The 16,846-nt window shown below is 43.1% G+C and overlaps 1 protein-coding gene across 3 annotated transcripts in view; it reads right to left on the reverse strand.

Moving 5' to 3' along the window:
* The window catches only part of PRRC2C (proline rich coiled-coil 2C), a 98,219-nt gene that overhangs the window by 57,375 nt on the left and 23,998 nt on the right, over positions 1-16,846 (reverse strand). For all 3 annotated transcript variants that reach the window (XM_040360135.1, XM_040360136.1, XM_040360134.1), the window contains exons 6-10: positions 16,617-16,843; positions 16,321-16,406; positions 15,326-15,441; positions 10,206-10,296; positions 2,187-2,340 (exon numbers count right to left, since the gene is read on the reverse strand). In XM_040360135.1, coding sequence (XP_040216069.1) covers positions 2,187-2,340; positions 10,206-10,296; positions 15,326-15,441; positions 16,321-16,406; positions 16,617-16,843 — 674 coding nt within the window. The remainder of the gene's footprint in view (positions 1-2,186; positions 2,341-10,205; positions 10,297-15,325; positions 15,442-16,320; positions 16,407-16,616; positions 16,844-16,846) is intronic.

The raw sequence follows: 16,846 nt of genomic DNA on the forward strand, positions 1-16,846 counted from the left end.
CAAGTTACAATATTCAGTGACATTCTGTTCTTGTTCAATATTTATGAGAAAAAAAATGAGGAGATCCTCATCACTGTCATAGTTGGTACAAGAACAATACAAAGTAGGGTCTGCACCACTCAAAGGACAGTAAATATCAGCAATACGAAAACATAACGACATCACAAAAAGTGGATTGGTAACAATAGAAGATGAAAGGAACTGGTGCCTCAGCGAACTTGGAGCTATATTAGACTTTGGGCTACAAGTGCCCTAGCAACTGTCAATCCAAAGAATTTGATGTGCAAAAAAAAAAAAAAAAAAAGGCAATCAAAAATGAAGTAGCATACTCTTAATAGCTTGTCGACCAGCCACCGTAGTTGAATGGCGACAGGTCGGCTGCCCTGCACGAATCGACGTCATCGTAGCTGTATGTCGGCTCGCACAGGCGCAGTTACGGGCGGGCACGTGCCTGCGGGTCGAGCGCACTCGAAGTGCGCCGGCGACCCGCGATTGCCTTGTTCAGAGGCAGAACAGGGATCTGGTTTTGTAAACAAGGCAAATCCCCGTTCTGACAGGGGACATAACAGATCTAGTGTTCCCAATCATCAGGAAAAGTGATCTCGTCATGTTCCGACAGCCCACCCCCCTTACAGTTAGAACACACCCAGGGAACAGTTAACCCTTTGATCACCCCCTAGAGTTAACCCCTTTCATTGATCAGTGCATTTTTATAGCACTATATGCAACGTCACTGGTCCCCAAAAAGTGTAATTTGGGGTCAGATTTGTCCGCTGCAATGTGGTAGTCCCGCTAAAAATCGCAGATCATCACCATTACTAGTAAACAATAGACAATCAATACACACCTATTGGGATTTCATTTTACCAAAACTATGTAGAATATATATCGGCCTAAACTGATGAATACATTTGTTTTAAATTATTTGGATATGCATTATCCAAATAATGGGTACAGCGTGCAATTGTCAGTTAAAGTGGTTGTAAACCCACTATTTGGACTTTTACCTACAGGTAAGCCTACAACAAGGCTTACCTGTAGGTAAGGAGAATATCTCCTAAACCTGCACGGTTTAGGAGATATTACCCCCGCAATGCGGGCGGCGCATGCGCAGGGGGGACTCCACGGCTGAAGGACCGGCATCGCCGGACCCTGCCGATTTTAAATCTCCCGCGCGCACGCGCGGGAGTGACGTCATCGCCGCTCCAGCCAATCACAGCGCTGGAGCGGCGATACCCGGAAGACACGCCGGAGCAAGATGACATCCTGCTCGGCGTGGACCAGGTAAGTGGTACACACCTCGTTCCGAGGTGCATACTAGCCTATTATGCCGTTTGCATTGCAGGTTTGGGGGAAAAAAAAAAAAGTTTATGCGGTTTACAACCGCTTTAAAGGGACGCAGTGTCGTATCGCAAAAATGGCCTGGTCATTAAGGGGGTAAAACCTTCCAGGGCTTAAGTGGTTAAGGAAAAAGGAAAGAGATAAGGAACAGCTGACATCCTATTCATCTAAACAGTGGTCTTAAGCCCCCATTCACATCTAGGCGTTTTTACGCCTGTAGCGCTACGCCGCTGCCGCCAGAGGGCTGGAAACACATGTCCCTCTATGGAGATGGTTCACATCTCCACGCCGAATGCCGGACGCCTGCCGCCTGAAAAAAGGTCCCGGACCCTTTTTTCAGGCGTCTTTCGGCGTTCGGCTAGGAGATGGGAAGCATCTCCATAGAGGGGGTCAACCTGGGGCACATCTAGGCGGACAATACCGGCGTTTTGTCGCCGCAAATCGCGGTACAAAACGCCGCTATTTGTACCGCGATTTGCGGCGACAAAACGCCGCGATTTCGTCCGCCTAGATGTGAATGGAGCCTAAAGTAGAACCAAAAAGGCAAAAAACTTTCACCTTGGATAGAGTAAGGGAGGATTATAACCCGTTAGATGGCAAAAAATAAAATAAAAAAAAGCTGTCCCATTGGGGAGATTTCTCTTCACTTCCTGTCCCATAGCCAACACAGGAAGAACTAATGTCTATATTGGAACATTTCCCCTCTATTACCGTTCAATAGCCAAATCGCATCAATGTGAACTATGGCTTAATCCAATTTAGAATTTTCATGATTTTGAAGTCACAGGTAGAGAAGCCTTTTTTGCAGCCAACCTGTTTAGCGCTATACAGTAAACAAAGCTAACCTGCGAGTCAACTGGTGGGCCTTTGCCAAGAAGAGATTTCGGTCCTGGGGCAGGAGCTTGAGTGGTGGATGGACATTCTTCAGCGTCTTTGTGAACTTCCAAACTTTCACTGGGCTTTCCTTGAACTTGCTCAACTTTAGCAATCCGGTCATCCCTAAATAAAATGACGAGGGAATTAATTCATTAAAAAAATAAGCAAATTAACTGAAATTGCTCAACGTGCTTAAACCTGGAGCGTTAAACCACCTGACAGTTTTAGATTTCTCAGGAAACATCTTTGCATCCAGTTACTGAGTCATTATTGGAGGTTTCCACTTCCTGCTGGACTTTTTTTTATGTAAACAAAATGGGCTGCAACATGTAAAGATGGATGTGGGCACAATTCTCCAAGCTGACCAGAAACAATGTTGGCTTGGGGATACAATAAAAGATACAAGAAGCCAGGTGCCAACTCATCCCACCACAATTCATATTTAGCCAAGCATCACATTTGGGTAAACTGATTTTTTTTTAAATAAAAGCAGGGGGAAAAAAAATAAAAAAGTGACCACAATTCATTAGTGCGCACTGTGGCAGGTTGACCATGTTTATGCTTATACTCTACCTTATGATCTTCATGCTGATCACCATCTGGCCAATGGGGAGCATCTTGATTGTGGAAGTAAAAGGCTGTGATCCCCACTGACCATTAAAACAATAATTCAGCATTTAAAAAAATGGCCTTTCACATTTTAGACTCAGTGGCAAGACCAACGGCTATTTTTCTTTATTTAGATTACAATTAGAAAAATGTATGCAGCTACCACATCCAAGGACTTGTAAGCGGTGATGGATTACATTTTGGTTTTAGTAGACCCAACAAAAAGAAAAAGAAACCCAAATTGAGATTTTGTTTGAATATCCAAAAAGTTATTAATGCAACCCAATCAGCGAGTAAACTACAACCAGTGAACAAGCACACAAATAAAACCACCACCTATTTAATCGTTTACTGAAATAACTAAGCATAACAAGTGCAGCCCGTTTCTGCTTGTTAATGTGCCATTTGAACAACCTAAAGGCTTCTCTGCGGAAGTCACATACGGTAGTGAATCAGGTGAGATAGTATTCCATCAACCATGTGTATATGAAAACATACCAACAATGTATTGTTGTAAAAGATCAGGAGCAGAATAGATGCTCTAGTGAGAAATTTTGAAAATGTTTTATCAAAGCTGAACGCAAGATGGATATAAAAACATTGAATGGAGCTCAAGATTCATCAATACATGCTTAAATGTACATTATAAATAGTTAACTTTGTCTTGGGACTGGCCTCTCAGACTAAGTTGGAGATTATCCATCTGTCTCTCAGAGATGTATAGATATCTATCCATCTCTGTAAAAAATGTTATATGTTATATATATATATATATATATATATATATATATATATATATATATATATATATATATATATATATATATATATATATATATATATTTTTTTTTTTTTCCAGGCCTCCTCCCATACCAGACTCAGATTCTCAAAAAATGACAGAAATGCAAATCTGCTGGCAGGCTCCTTCAGCTGCATGTTTAACCTTTTTCCTGGAGAAATGCTACAATTAAAGTGATTGGAAAAGTTATTATTTTTTTTTTTTAATCCAAAAAAGTGTATACTTACCAATACTATTGCACAGAGCTGCCCCCAACTCTTCTTCTGGGGACCCCCCGTTGACACCATCCGCTCCTTCTCTTCTGCCCCCATAGCAAGCCGCTTGCTTTGGGGGCAGACATGCAGGCTTGTTACCGAGCCAGGCTGTGTGTGTCCATAGACACAGTGCAGATGGGCCCCGCCTCCCGCTCTCTGCTTAATAGATTTGACTGACAGCAGAAGAGGCCAATAGCTCTCACTGATTTCAGTAAAACCTGTGAGACCAGGAAGACAGACAGAAGAGCTTCAGCTGGGCATAGTGCTGGATCAATACAAGTCAGTTCAGTGTTGGGGGATGAGGAGGGTGAAACCCGTGGAAGTTTTTTTTTTTTTTTTATCTTAATGCAGAGAATGCATCAATGGTAAAAAACCTTTATAGACTTCAGAACCACTTTCATGAATTCATCTAAAGAGAACCAAGTGAAAACCTTAACACTGACTAAACACCAGATGAATCCAGTTGCACTTAGACTTCAAGGATAACCAAGGCCACTTTCACACTGGGGCAGAAGGTACGATGGCGGTAAAAACGCCGCTATTTTTAGCGGTACTTTACCATCGGAATTGCGGCAGTATTCGGCCTCTAGCAGTGCAGTTTAACCCCCCCACCGCTACCTGCCGAAAAAAGGTCAATACCGCCGGGCAATGTGCCTCTGCAAAGGCGCATTGTTGACGGGATAGCTGCAGTTTTCCATTGCTTTCAATGGGAAGGAGCGGTAAACACACCGCTCCAAAGATCATCTAACAGGACTTTCGGAGCAGTCCTGCTAGCGCACCACTCCAGGTTTTTTTTAGCACAATGGCGCCTGCAAACTGTCCCAGTGTGAAATGTTTTTTTTTTTTGTTTTGGACAGGGTGGAGATGAATTAGAACACATTATGTTTCTTTGCCATCTGTACCCGTTAGGGAGATTCTCCCTCACCATTTACCATTATTACTGAAAATGAAGAAAGAAAATTTTGGGTAGTCCCCAGAAAAGTCAGAGGGGAAATCTAGTTCTGATCACCTGCCCCACCCAAGGAATTCCCTTTATTTACAGGGATTTTCTTTTTTACTTCCTCTTTTGGCTAAGGGACAGGAGGTGAAGGTAATTCTCCCCAATGGGTTAGAGAAGAAAGCCACCGGTCAAATGAAAAAAAAAAAAAAAAAAAGTTTTGCCTATAGTTCTACTCTGAGTTTATAGAAATAAAAAGGAACTCCCAGTATATATTATAATATATATATATATATATATATATATATATATATATATATATATATATATATATAATCATTTTTTGCAAACTATAATTGATGAAATGGAGCAAATAAAAAATACATAAGGTCAAAAAGATGGCAACGGGCGAGTTTCCTGTGCATCTTCAAATAAAAATATCCAAATGGCAGAACGGTATATGCGTGTACTTATGTAGGTTTTGCAGATGGGGAACTATGATTGAGTGCATCAAACACTGAAGCTAGTCCGTTGGGCTACTTTCACACTGGGGCCGCCCGAGCATTAGCGCTAAATCGATGCTCGTTTTAGCGGCGATTCAGCGCTGTTTATGCAGCGCTTTTCAGCTGAGGGGGTTAAAAGTTCCCATGTGGCAGCGCTTCGGAAGCGGTGCCCATTCATTTCAAATGGCAGGGCATTTTGGGAGCGCTGTATAGTGCTTCCACACCTCCCCAAAGATGCTGCTTGCAGGACTTTCTAATGTCCCACAAGTGCACCACCCCAGTGTGAAAGCACTTAGGGTTTCACATTTGGGCGGCATGGAAGGCAGTTTTCAGGCTCCATTTAAAAAATAAATAAATAAAATACCTATAGTTTTACTTTACCATAACCAGTTCAATAAACTAGAATTTAATCATGCAGTGTAACCTTCCTCTCAGGTTTGCCTAGAGCCACAAATCTTAAAGCAGAGTTCCACCCAAAAATGGAACTTCCACTTAAAGTATTGGTAACCCCCTGACATGCCACATTTGTCATGTCATTTGGGGGGGGGGGGGGGGGGGTGTTTTACAGGCATCAAGCTCTCCCACTTCCTCCCCTGGAACCAGAAGAAAGATCACCTCTCCCTGCAATTTTCTGGGACACATCACAGGTCCCAGAAGATTGCCCAACCAATCACGACTCGCGCAGTGCACAGCCATCGCTGGACCGTGGAACAGGCAAGCGTTCGATTATTAAAAGTCAGTAGCTCCACTTTTTGTAGCCGCTTTTAAATGGGTGGAACTTTTTACTCTACTTCCCAAAGTTGATATTTGCATATCATAACAACCAAGGATTTGGGGTTCCATTATGCTCTAGATCCGGGTCTCAAACTGGCGGCCCTCCAGCTGTTTCAAAACTACAAGACCCATCATGCATCTGCCTGTGGGAGTCCTGCTTGTAATGGTCACCCTTGCAATGCCTCATGAGACTTGTAGTTTCGCAACAGCTGGAGGGCTGCCAGTTGAGACCCCTGCTCTTCTAGATGGCACATCAGGTAGCCTGCATTTCCCTTTGGGGTCAGTTTTGACTGTTTCCTGTGAGCAAGTGTGTACTTTAATGTCTCCACAATTTTATACCATCATGAGTAAACTGTCATACAAAAGGAAACCCCTGCCTTTCACCCCATATAGGGAAAACATAACAGTCAGATGCAGGCAATAGGAGTATCAGTGTTTTTAAAAATTTTAGAAGCCACAAATATTGACTCCTGCTTTAGTTACCATTTCATGTTTTAGGTGTATTGGAACTGTGCATCTTAAGACCCCTTTCACACCGAGGGTGTATTGCAGGCGATATAGCGTTAATAGCACCTGCAATCGTACCTCAAACAGCTGCTTCCAGTGTGAAAGCCCAAGGGCTCACACACTAAAGCGTTGCACTAGCTGGACGGTAAAAAAAAGTACCGCTAGCCGCATCTTTGAAGTGGTGAAGGAGCGGTGTGTTTACCGCTCCTTCACCGCTGCTGCCCATCAATGGAAATTGGAATCAAATGGGACAGCGCGGCTATACCACTAGCGGGGGTAAAGCTATCCCATTAGCGGTCGAAATGTGCTGCAAATCTGCTCATAATGTCACCAGTAAAAATAGCATAGTTTTACCGCCAACACCACGGGCCTCCATTCTAGAGCATAGCAACTTCGCCTTTTTCTGCGTCAAGGCAAGTCTGTATGCAGATTCAAATGACTGAGGCTGAGCAGTTTTCAAAGCAAACTTGTACTCCACACGGCATGAATAAAAAGGCTCTCTTAGCGCATTTTTACAGAAGAGCTGCCTGATGGCCCCATGTGAAGAGTGCTTCCACTTTGCTATGCAGACTTCACATGGGGCCCAAGACCAGCTCGCCAATGAGTCAATCCGCACCTTGGAAGAACCAGTGAAAAAAGTGCCCGACTTGTTGACTAGTACATATTCGCCAGCACACCGTGGATCGTAGAGAATGTCCAAAAATGTATTGTAGATAAAACCTCACAAGGATTGCAACGTTTCGAAGACGCGCAGGACCTCTTTGTCAGGCAAGTGATATCACTTGCATGACGAAGAGGTCCTGCGCGACTTCGAAACGTTGCAATCCTTGTGAGGTTTTCACTGCAATACATTTTTGGACATTATCTACGATCTACGGCGTGCTGGCGAATATGTACGTATGACGACTGTTCCAGTTCCCAGCTGGTGATCGCTTCAGCACCCATTTTTGCACTTATTGGCCGTTTCTCCAGGAAGGTGTGCGATTGGAATATTGACTAAGATTGTTGACTAATAGCACGCTCATTGGACAAGGCCCACTAGGGCATAGACAGAAGTGAACACGGGTGTGCTTCCCTTCTCTTAGGCTGCGCTTTTAGCTTTATCAGAGGGAAGTACATGTTGGCATTAAAGAAAACTAATCCCATTTCCCAATATATAGTTTAAAATCAGAATATGAAACACAAGAGAACAATCTCAGCCATTTCTTACTACGGGTCAGAAAAGGAAAAATGCACACACTGGACTCAATTCTTAAACCTTTTACACAAAGGAAAGAACCTCCATTTTAGCCATAGGAGTGTAAATTTCAATATGATTCAACTAGAAATAACTCACTTCTTTTAAAGTGGAACTTTAGTAAAAAGACCAAAAAAAAAAAAAAAAAAAGTCCTGCTATGTCACTTCAGACTGGCCCCTTTTTCAGGAATAACCATGTAAAAACATTAAGGGCCCTTTCACACGTACGGACCGTATGTCCGCATTTTCATCCGTCCGTTGCAGATGAAAACGGGACATACATGGGTCCCTATGTGATTACGGGTGTCAGCGGATGAATATCCGCTGACACCCGTAATTCGTCCGCCTCAGCAAAGATCCGCATTTGCAGACGGAAGAAATACTAATTTTTCTTTCGTCTGCCGGATCGGATGAACACGGACGTCCGTGTTCGCCCGATCCCCCAAAGGGGAGAGCGGAGGAAAGACAGGGCGGTCCCTGCACAGTGTGCGGGGACCGCCCTGTCAGCTCAGCGGGGATTTTAAGGAGGATCCCCGCTGAGCTTTGCGGACACACGGAGCGGATCATTACTGATCCGCTCCGTGTGAAAGGGCCCTAAAAAATAAGTGGCTAAACTGTTTAACCACTTGCCACCTTACCACTGTCAAACAGTGGCTCTCGCCCTGGGAGGACATCAGATGACAGCACCCCAGAATGGCCACTCTCACGATCACGCCGTGTCCCTAGGACACGTGACGACCCCGATCTCTGTAAAGAGCTGATGACGCAGCTCTTTAACCATGTGATTGGCTGTGTCCAATCACAGCTGGTCACATGTAAAATGTGGAAGTGCCGGTAATCGGCTCTACTTGCCTCACACAGAGTGTATGGCGAGGAGAGTCACTCAGCGGCATCTCCTCACAGGGGAGACCAGGGAAACAGGGCACTGATCAGTGCCATGATTACAGTAAAGCCCCAGCAGTGCCCAGTGACACCAATCAGTGCTGCCGTCCACAAGTGCAGGAAAAAAATAAATAAAAAATAAATGTTCCATCTTTTAGTTCAAAAAAATAAAAACCCAGCAGTGATTAAATACCACCAAAAAGCTCTATTTGTGTGAAGAAAATTATTAAAAGTTAATTTGGGTACAGTGTTGCATGACTGCACAATTGTCAAAGTGCGACAGCGCTGAAAGCTGAAAAACGGCATGGGCATGAAAAGTGCCCTGTATTGAAATGGTTAAAATCTAGTAACGCTGGAGGCTTTTTACTCAACACAAATCTATTGTGAACTTAGAAGTGTAGTCGCTGTAGATCTGAGGGGGGACATGCAAGAACTAAATTGTGTGATATATATATATATATATATATATATTACAAATCAGCAGAGCTTCTTCTCATTTCAGACCTTCCCCTTAGATCTACAGCAACTGCACTTCCATTGTGCACAGCAGATTTGCTTAGTAAATCAACCTCAGTGTCTCACCCTACTCTGCACATACTCCGTTGCTCTCTATTTTTAGGCACTGACAAATTTATAGAAGCCGATCTGCCAGCATCCTAAAGATTTACTGCTGTTCAGGGACTCCAGCAAAAAAGCAGCTTCCAGTAAAAACAGGAGCAATGCTGGAAGCAATTTACAGCTCATACTAATTTTAATATCAGAATTAATGTAGCATGTATGTTCCCTACTAAAGATTAATTTTCATTAAAAGGGGTTGTAAAGGTTTGTTTTTTTATTTTCTAAATAGGTTCCTTTTAAGCTAGTGCATTGTTGGTTCACTTACCTTTTCCATCGATTTCCCTTCTAAATGTTTTTCTTCTTTGTCTGAATTTCTCACTTCCTGTTCCTCCTCAGTAAGCTGTTCTGGCTCACTAACCCCCATCCAGATGATGGGGAAATTACTGAGGAGATACAGGAAGTGAGAAATTCCGGAAAAAAACAAAAAAAAACACACACATTTAGAAGGGAAATCGAAGGAAAGGGCAAGTGAACCAACAATGCACTAGCTTATAAGGAACCTATTTAGAAAAAAAAAGTTATGGGTAAAGTTCCACTTTAAATATGTAACCTCAACCTCATGTTTTGGGTTTGTGAATTGAGCCCATTAACTTCACTAAACGGTGGTTAAACCCGTAGTGGAGTTAAACAGGCTCAACACATGTTTAATTGCAAATAAACAAACAGAATACTTTGTTGAAAAGTAAACAAACAATATTTTAATGGATGCTCAAAAAAAAGGGTATAATACAGTGTAAAACAATCTGATACTACAAAAAGGTACTACATGTAAAACTACAAATACAATACATAATACAGCTTTAAAAAAGGATCAAGTTGAGTAAATAAATGATCTACATATAAACATTAAATAGCTCTGATAGATTACCAGCTTTCTGTTTTCTCTTTCTGGTTTGCAGACTGCTCGTCATCATCACTGAAGTTTAGCTGTTCTGAGTAATCGACTTCACTTTGAGTTCCTACAGAGAAAGATATTAAAAGGCGACAATTGACATTTCTTAAAAATGTAATTAAAAAAAAATGAATAAATAAAATAAGGGGAGGAAAACCGAGTCACTAAGTAAATGGCTTTAATTTCCGAGTCTGTTAGGACACGGGTGAAGTATCTAGAGGGGTTAGGCGACTAAAACATGTAAAAAGATTTGCCTCCAAAAACGTCTTAACCACTTAACCCCCGGACCATATTGCACCAGAGCACTTTTTGCGATTCGGCACTGCGTCGCTATAACTGATAATTGCGCGGTCGTGCGACGTGGCTCTTAAACAAAATTGGCGTCTTCCCCCCCCACAATCAGGGCTTTATTTTTGGTGGTATTTGATCACCTCTGCAGTTTTTGCGCTATAAACAAAGATAGAGCGACAATTTTGCCAAAATAAATATCCCCCAAATTATAAAAAATTATATATATATATATATATATATATATATAAATAAATAAATATATATATATAAATTCCTCAGTTTAGGCCGATAAGTATTTTACATATTTTTCGTAAAAAAATATCGCAATAAGAATTTATTGATTGGTTTGCGCAAAAGTTATAGCGTTTACAAAATAGGGGGTATTTTAATGGCATTTTTATTAATATTTTTTTTTTTTTTTACTAGTAGTGGCGGTGATCAGCGATTTTTCCGGTACTGCGACATTATGGCGGACACTTCTGACACATTTTTGGGACCATTGGCATTTTTATAGCGATCAGTGCTATAACAATGCATTGGATTACTATAAAAATGCCACTGGCAGTGAAGGGGTTAACACTAGGGGGCGGGGAAGGGGTTAAGTATGTTCCCTGGGTGTGTTCCAACTGTAGGGGGGGGGGGGTGGCCTCACTAGGGGAAATTACCGATCTTCTGTTCATACATTGTATGAACAGAAGATCAGCATTTCCCCCCCCTGACAGGACCGGGAGCTGTGTAACGAGCGATCGCGTGTGCCCAGCAGCAATTGTGCCCGCCGGGCACGGGAGCAAGCGCGCGCCTCCGGCAGCACGCACCCGCCCCTAGCGGCCTGCACAAGAGCCGATGTATAGCTGCGGGCTCTCGCACAGGGGAGCCGACCTGCCCAGCAGCTCTCCTCCTTCACGTCGACTTTCCATGCTGCAGGACAGGCAGTGATCAGAGTGATCAGTATTAAAAAAAAAAAAAAAAAAAAACACCGCCCCCTACGCTGCTCAGATTACCCCCCCCATATGCCACTAGCCGGCTCCTTTCCTGAAAGAATGCAGTCAGTGATCGGTACAGGTCGCTTCCTGCATTCTTTTATCACGGACAGATAGTAAGCCGTGTTAGGGCAATTTCACACGGGCGGATCCGTTTTTAGACATCCGCTTGCTCAGCGGGGAACGCTCAGTTGACCCCCACTGAGCCAGCAGATGACAAGTCCGTCTCTGCACACTGTGCAGCAAAGAACCGGTCAGATCTAAACACAGCCGTGCTCTCGAGCGCCAGTGGCACAAGACTAAGTCCCAGAAAGACTTCGTCCAGTATAAATCTGCCCTCCAAATACACAATTCCAGCCAAGCAGACCCATTTTATCACCCTCATTAAAAACGTATCATCCTGTCCCCGTCAACTCTTCTCTACCTTCAACTCTCTCCTTCATCCTCCATTGCCTCCACCCACTAACTCACTGCTCAGATCACCAATCATTTCAAACAGAAGATCGATACAATTCGCGAGATCTCTACTGTTCAGGTACCCTCCACGCTTTACACCTCATGCACACAGGTACAGTCATTACTTCCCTCTTTCAACCCCACCACTATAGACGAGGTTGCTAAATTACTTGCCAACGTCCATCTTACCACCTGCGCTCTGGATCCTGTTCCCTCGCAAATGCTACGTTCACCCTCTGGCTCTATTCTACTCTCTAACCCACATCTTCAAACTCTCCCTCTCTTCTGGAATCTTCCCCAACTCTTTGAAACATGCACTTGTCAGCCCCATACTTAAAAAGCCCTCACTGGACCCATCCAATCTTGACAACCTACGCCCCATCTCCTTGCTCCCCTTTTTATCCAAACTCCTTGAACGCCCAGTCTACAACCGACTGAGCGTCCACCTTGCTCACAATAACCTTCTTGATCCCGTTCAGTCTGGATTTCGTCTTCAACATTCCACAGAAACTGCTCTCCTAAAACGAACAAACGATATACTAATGGCCAAAACTAAGGGACACTATTCTGTACTCCTACTTTTGGACCTCTCAGCTGCCTTCGATACGGTTGACCACCCCCTCAAAAACTCCACACCTTTGGTCTCCGTGACTGTACTCTTCGCTGGTACTCTACCTACTTATACAACCGCACCTTCAGCGTTACTTACAACTCTACTTCCTCCACTCCTTCCTCTGTTGGGGTCCGCCAAGGTTCTGTTCTTGGACCTCTCCTATTTTCAATCTACACCTCCTCCCTGGGTCAGCCGATAGCCACCCACGGCTTCCAATACCATCTTTACGCTGATGACACTCAAATCTATTTCTCTACCCCTCAACTAACGCCTTCATTCTCCTCACGTATCACTATTTTACTATCAGATATATCAGTTTGGATGTCACACCACTTACTCAAACTCAATCTATTCAAAAAAAGAACTTATTTTCCCTCCGCCCACGTGCCTCTTCCCCTGATCTCTCTGTCAAAATTGATGGCACAACTATCAGCCCATCCCCCACATGCCAGGGTCCTAGGAGTAGTCCTGGACTCTGAACTGTCCTTTAAGCCTCACGTTCAATCACTGTCTCAACCTTAGAAACATCTCCAAAACACGCCCCTTTCTAATCAATGACACCACAAAACTCTTAATTCACTCCCTGGTCAACTCTGGCATCGATTAATGCAACTCCCTCCTCATTGGCTTACCGCTGCATACTCTAACCCCCCTTCAGTCCATCATGAATGCTGCTGCTAGACTCATCCACCTTACCAACCGCTCAGTCTCCGCTACTCCCCTCTGTCAAACCCTCCACTGGCTTCCGTTCACCCAACAAATTAAATTCAAACTACTAACAATTACCTACAAAGCCATCCACAACTCTGCTCCCAGCTACATCAATGACCTAGACTCAAAATACAAACCTAAATCGTTCTTCTCCAGACCTACTCTCTAGCTCTCATCACTGGCTCCCATGCTCGTCTCCAGGACTTTTCCAGAGCCTCTCCACGCCTATGGAACTCCTTACCCCAGTCTGTCCATCTCCATTAGCTTTTAAAGGATCCCTGAAAACCCTCTTCAGAGAAGCCTATCCTTCCCACACCCAACAACTGTATTTTCATTTGAGTCCATCTGATCATCCCCCAGAGCTAACTACCCTTTGTTCCACTTGACCCCCCCCTTCTAGATTGTAAGCTCTAATGAGCAGGGCCCTCTGATCCCTCCTGTATTGCGACTGTACTGTCTTCCCTGATGTAAAGTGCTGCGCAAACTGTTGGCGCTATATAAATCCTGTTTATTAATAATAATATCATTATTAATCTCCGTTTTCTTCTATGGGGGGACCCTACGGCCCGTTTTTATCCGATCGACTGATGAAAAATAGGGTTTCCATCCGTCTGAATTTAGCAGAGGGGGTCGGATAGGATGTCAGCTACAGGTCACCGCTGACATTTGTTGATCCTAACTATCTGTTCAGTTTGTGAATGAAACAATGTTTCATTTTATGAATAGGAGTCTATACAGACTTAAAGGGGAAATTAACAAATTCTTAAAGGGAAAATTGAAGACTCTCAGATTTGGATATTTACACTTTTGAATACGTTTTTCACCATAGTTAAATATTTAACAACTCAATACAAGTTAAGCGGTTAAATTTAGTTAGAATTTTGTAGATGTTGCTATGTTTTTATCTGCCAATAATTTTTAGTGTCTTTTTAGCAAAAATATTGTTTTGCGCAGCACCTTTTTATATTCTACTGGTCCTGTGCTTTCAGAAAATATATGGTTTGGGGAGTATTTTACAAACTCTGAAAGCTATAAAAAACACAATTAAAAAAAAAAAAAAAAAAGAGGCGATCAAATAGCACCAAAAGAAAGCAGTGTGAGAAAATGTTTTGATACAGCATCGCATGACTCCTCAATTTTTAGTTAAAGTGACGCAGTGCCATATTGAATGGCCTGGTCATGAAGGGGGTTGAAACCTTCCAGGGCTGAAGTGGTAAAGAAACCAGCGGATTTGAATACTGACCCGTATTCTTAGGTTATACCCACATCTGCTACTTCCTAGTTAACAACCCACTCGTTGGACAGAATGATACCGGCAAAATATTTTTTAAATGTTTTTGTAGTGGTTAATTAAATCTGTGCTGTGGCCAAGTAGTACTCTAGCTCAGTGGTCCCCAACTTTTTGGACCTCATGGGCCACCAACATGAATTTTACATGACACACACACACACACACACACACACACACAGTACTGCTGGCTCTGCTCCCCTCGCCTGGATCACACGGCTGCCTTATACACAAAATGCTCCAGCTCTCTGTCCACATTTCAGGTCACAATACCAGTCTCGTTTTCAGCTTTGGCTTAAACTATTTGGGTTCATGAACACAGGCTTTTAATCTGCATTTTACATAACTAACGGAATTTCTCACGCCTGTGGAGCCGCAGGTGCCCCATACAGAGTGCCATGCAATTGAATGGCTGTATGCGGGCATGCTCTTGTAAAAGCTGATGCTTCTCTAAACTGCTCTCAAATCACAAAGCACTTTGCTTGCCGTTGTGCGACCTCAAATGTGCACAATTGTGTCCAAATTTAAGTTTTGACCTGCCTCTCCTGACTGCTACCCATGGAGGGTGGTCTCATTGACTAGGTTAAACGCGAGGTTGGCATTTGATTAGAATCCTTTGGGTGCCAGCAAAGTAGAGCCGATGTCCAAGTCTGCAGTTAGTTGCAATTTTGGTTTAACAGGTTGTCTCAAATCTTTGTCTAATTTGGGAAAGAAGGTTACAAGAGGAAAGGGTGTACATGTACAAGGTAACACTTACCTGCCCAGCCTTCATCTGCCTCAGTGTCTAGGTTATCCAACTCTTTAAGCTCTGTAGCACTAATGATTGAAGGACGTTCAACACCCTCAGCAGCCCAGGATTGTGGCGGTCGTCTTCTGTTTAGGTAGAATGAAAAAACAGGATTAGAGACAATGTTACAATCCCATTGTACTATACAGTATTTGGTTTCAATGTACAGAATAACTTCAGCATGCAAGCTTAAGGCTGCATTCACACCCGAGCGTCGGTCGTTTTTTCCTGGCATTTTGTCACGCGTATTCATGCTTATTTGCACGTTTGCATACAGCGTCGTCCGACGTTTTTGTACTAAGACGTTTTTTTATTTTAGCCAATAGGAAAAAATTTCTTTTCATCACTTGTTGCTATGTTGGTAGATTTTTTTAATCTTCTGCCTGGGTGAAATGTTCTATTGATGAAAGCGACGAAACGCCCGTATCAAACGCTCGTTTTCGCGCTAGTCGCTTGAATCGAGCGTTTCCATTACTTTCTATGGGAAATGGAAATGCTCAAAAACGACCAAACCGCCCGATACGCGCGACAAAAAAGGGTCCGGAACTTGTTTGCGCGTCAGGTGTATTGGAGTGGAGATGTGAACCATCTCCACAGGGAATAATGTTCCCTCTAGCGTTTTTAAGTGTCGCGCTTCAGGCGACAAAACACTCAGGTGTGAATGCAGCCTGACAAAATCCAAACCCTAAAAACGTTGGAACAAAAACACAACAGGGACTGGAGTTATATTCTACAAGGAGTAAGCAGCTTTGCAATGTTTGCAGCAATTATACAGTTCTCAAACACAACTGCTTCTCTTGCTCTCATGGGCAAGAAGCAGATTCCAACCCGATTTGGAAAATCATGAGGATTCTCTATGAAATGTTGAGAAAAAAAAAAAAAAACACACACACACACACACAAACTACAATAAATTGATGGGGACAATATTGTTAGGGTAATAATATATTAACAAAAAAAGTTACCTATTATTAGAAGGTTCTGGTGCTGAAGGATAGCGTGTGGGTGCTTGCATCGGAGGAAATGGAAGGCGTGGATACGAAGGAAACATCTAAAATGGATGCAATTCAAAAGATACACATCAGTTAAGTATAGATTTCCAATACTCCTAAAGAATCCTAACACATTAAAAACATCACAGCCAGCCATCCTATTATCAAGTGTCCAAAATAATTAAAAACTGAAATCTTAAAACTGAAATTATATTTTATACACACACATTTTTTTATATATTTTATAAAACACATCACACAAAGCTTACATTTCCAGCAAATGAAGGCATCATGCCTCTGTGCTGAGGAGGTAGGCCAGGTTGCTGTCCATTCAGTTTGAGTTGCGGGCCTGGCCCCTTGCTCTGGTCGATAGAATTAGGTAGTGCAGGAGTAGAGGATCCATCTTCTCCAACTGATGCAACATTATCTTGGTCAGTAGGGGCAACAGGCGTACCAAGATTCCTTCCTCCACCTTCCCGCCAACTTGCCACATCAGCTA

Source organism: Rana temporaria, chromosome 7 (genome assembly GCF_905171775.1).
Source record: "Rana temporaria chromosome 7, aRanTem1.1, whole genome shotgun sequence".
NCBI lineage: Eukaryota > Metazoa > Chordata > Amphibia > Anura > Ranidae > Rana > Rana temporaria.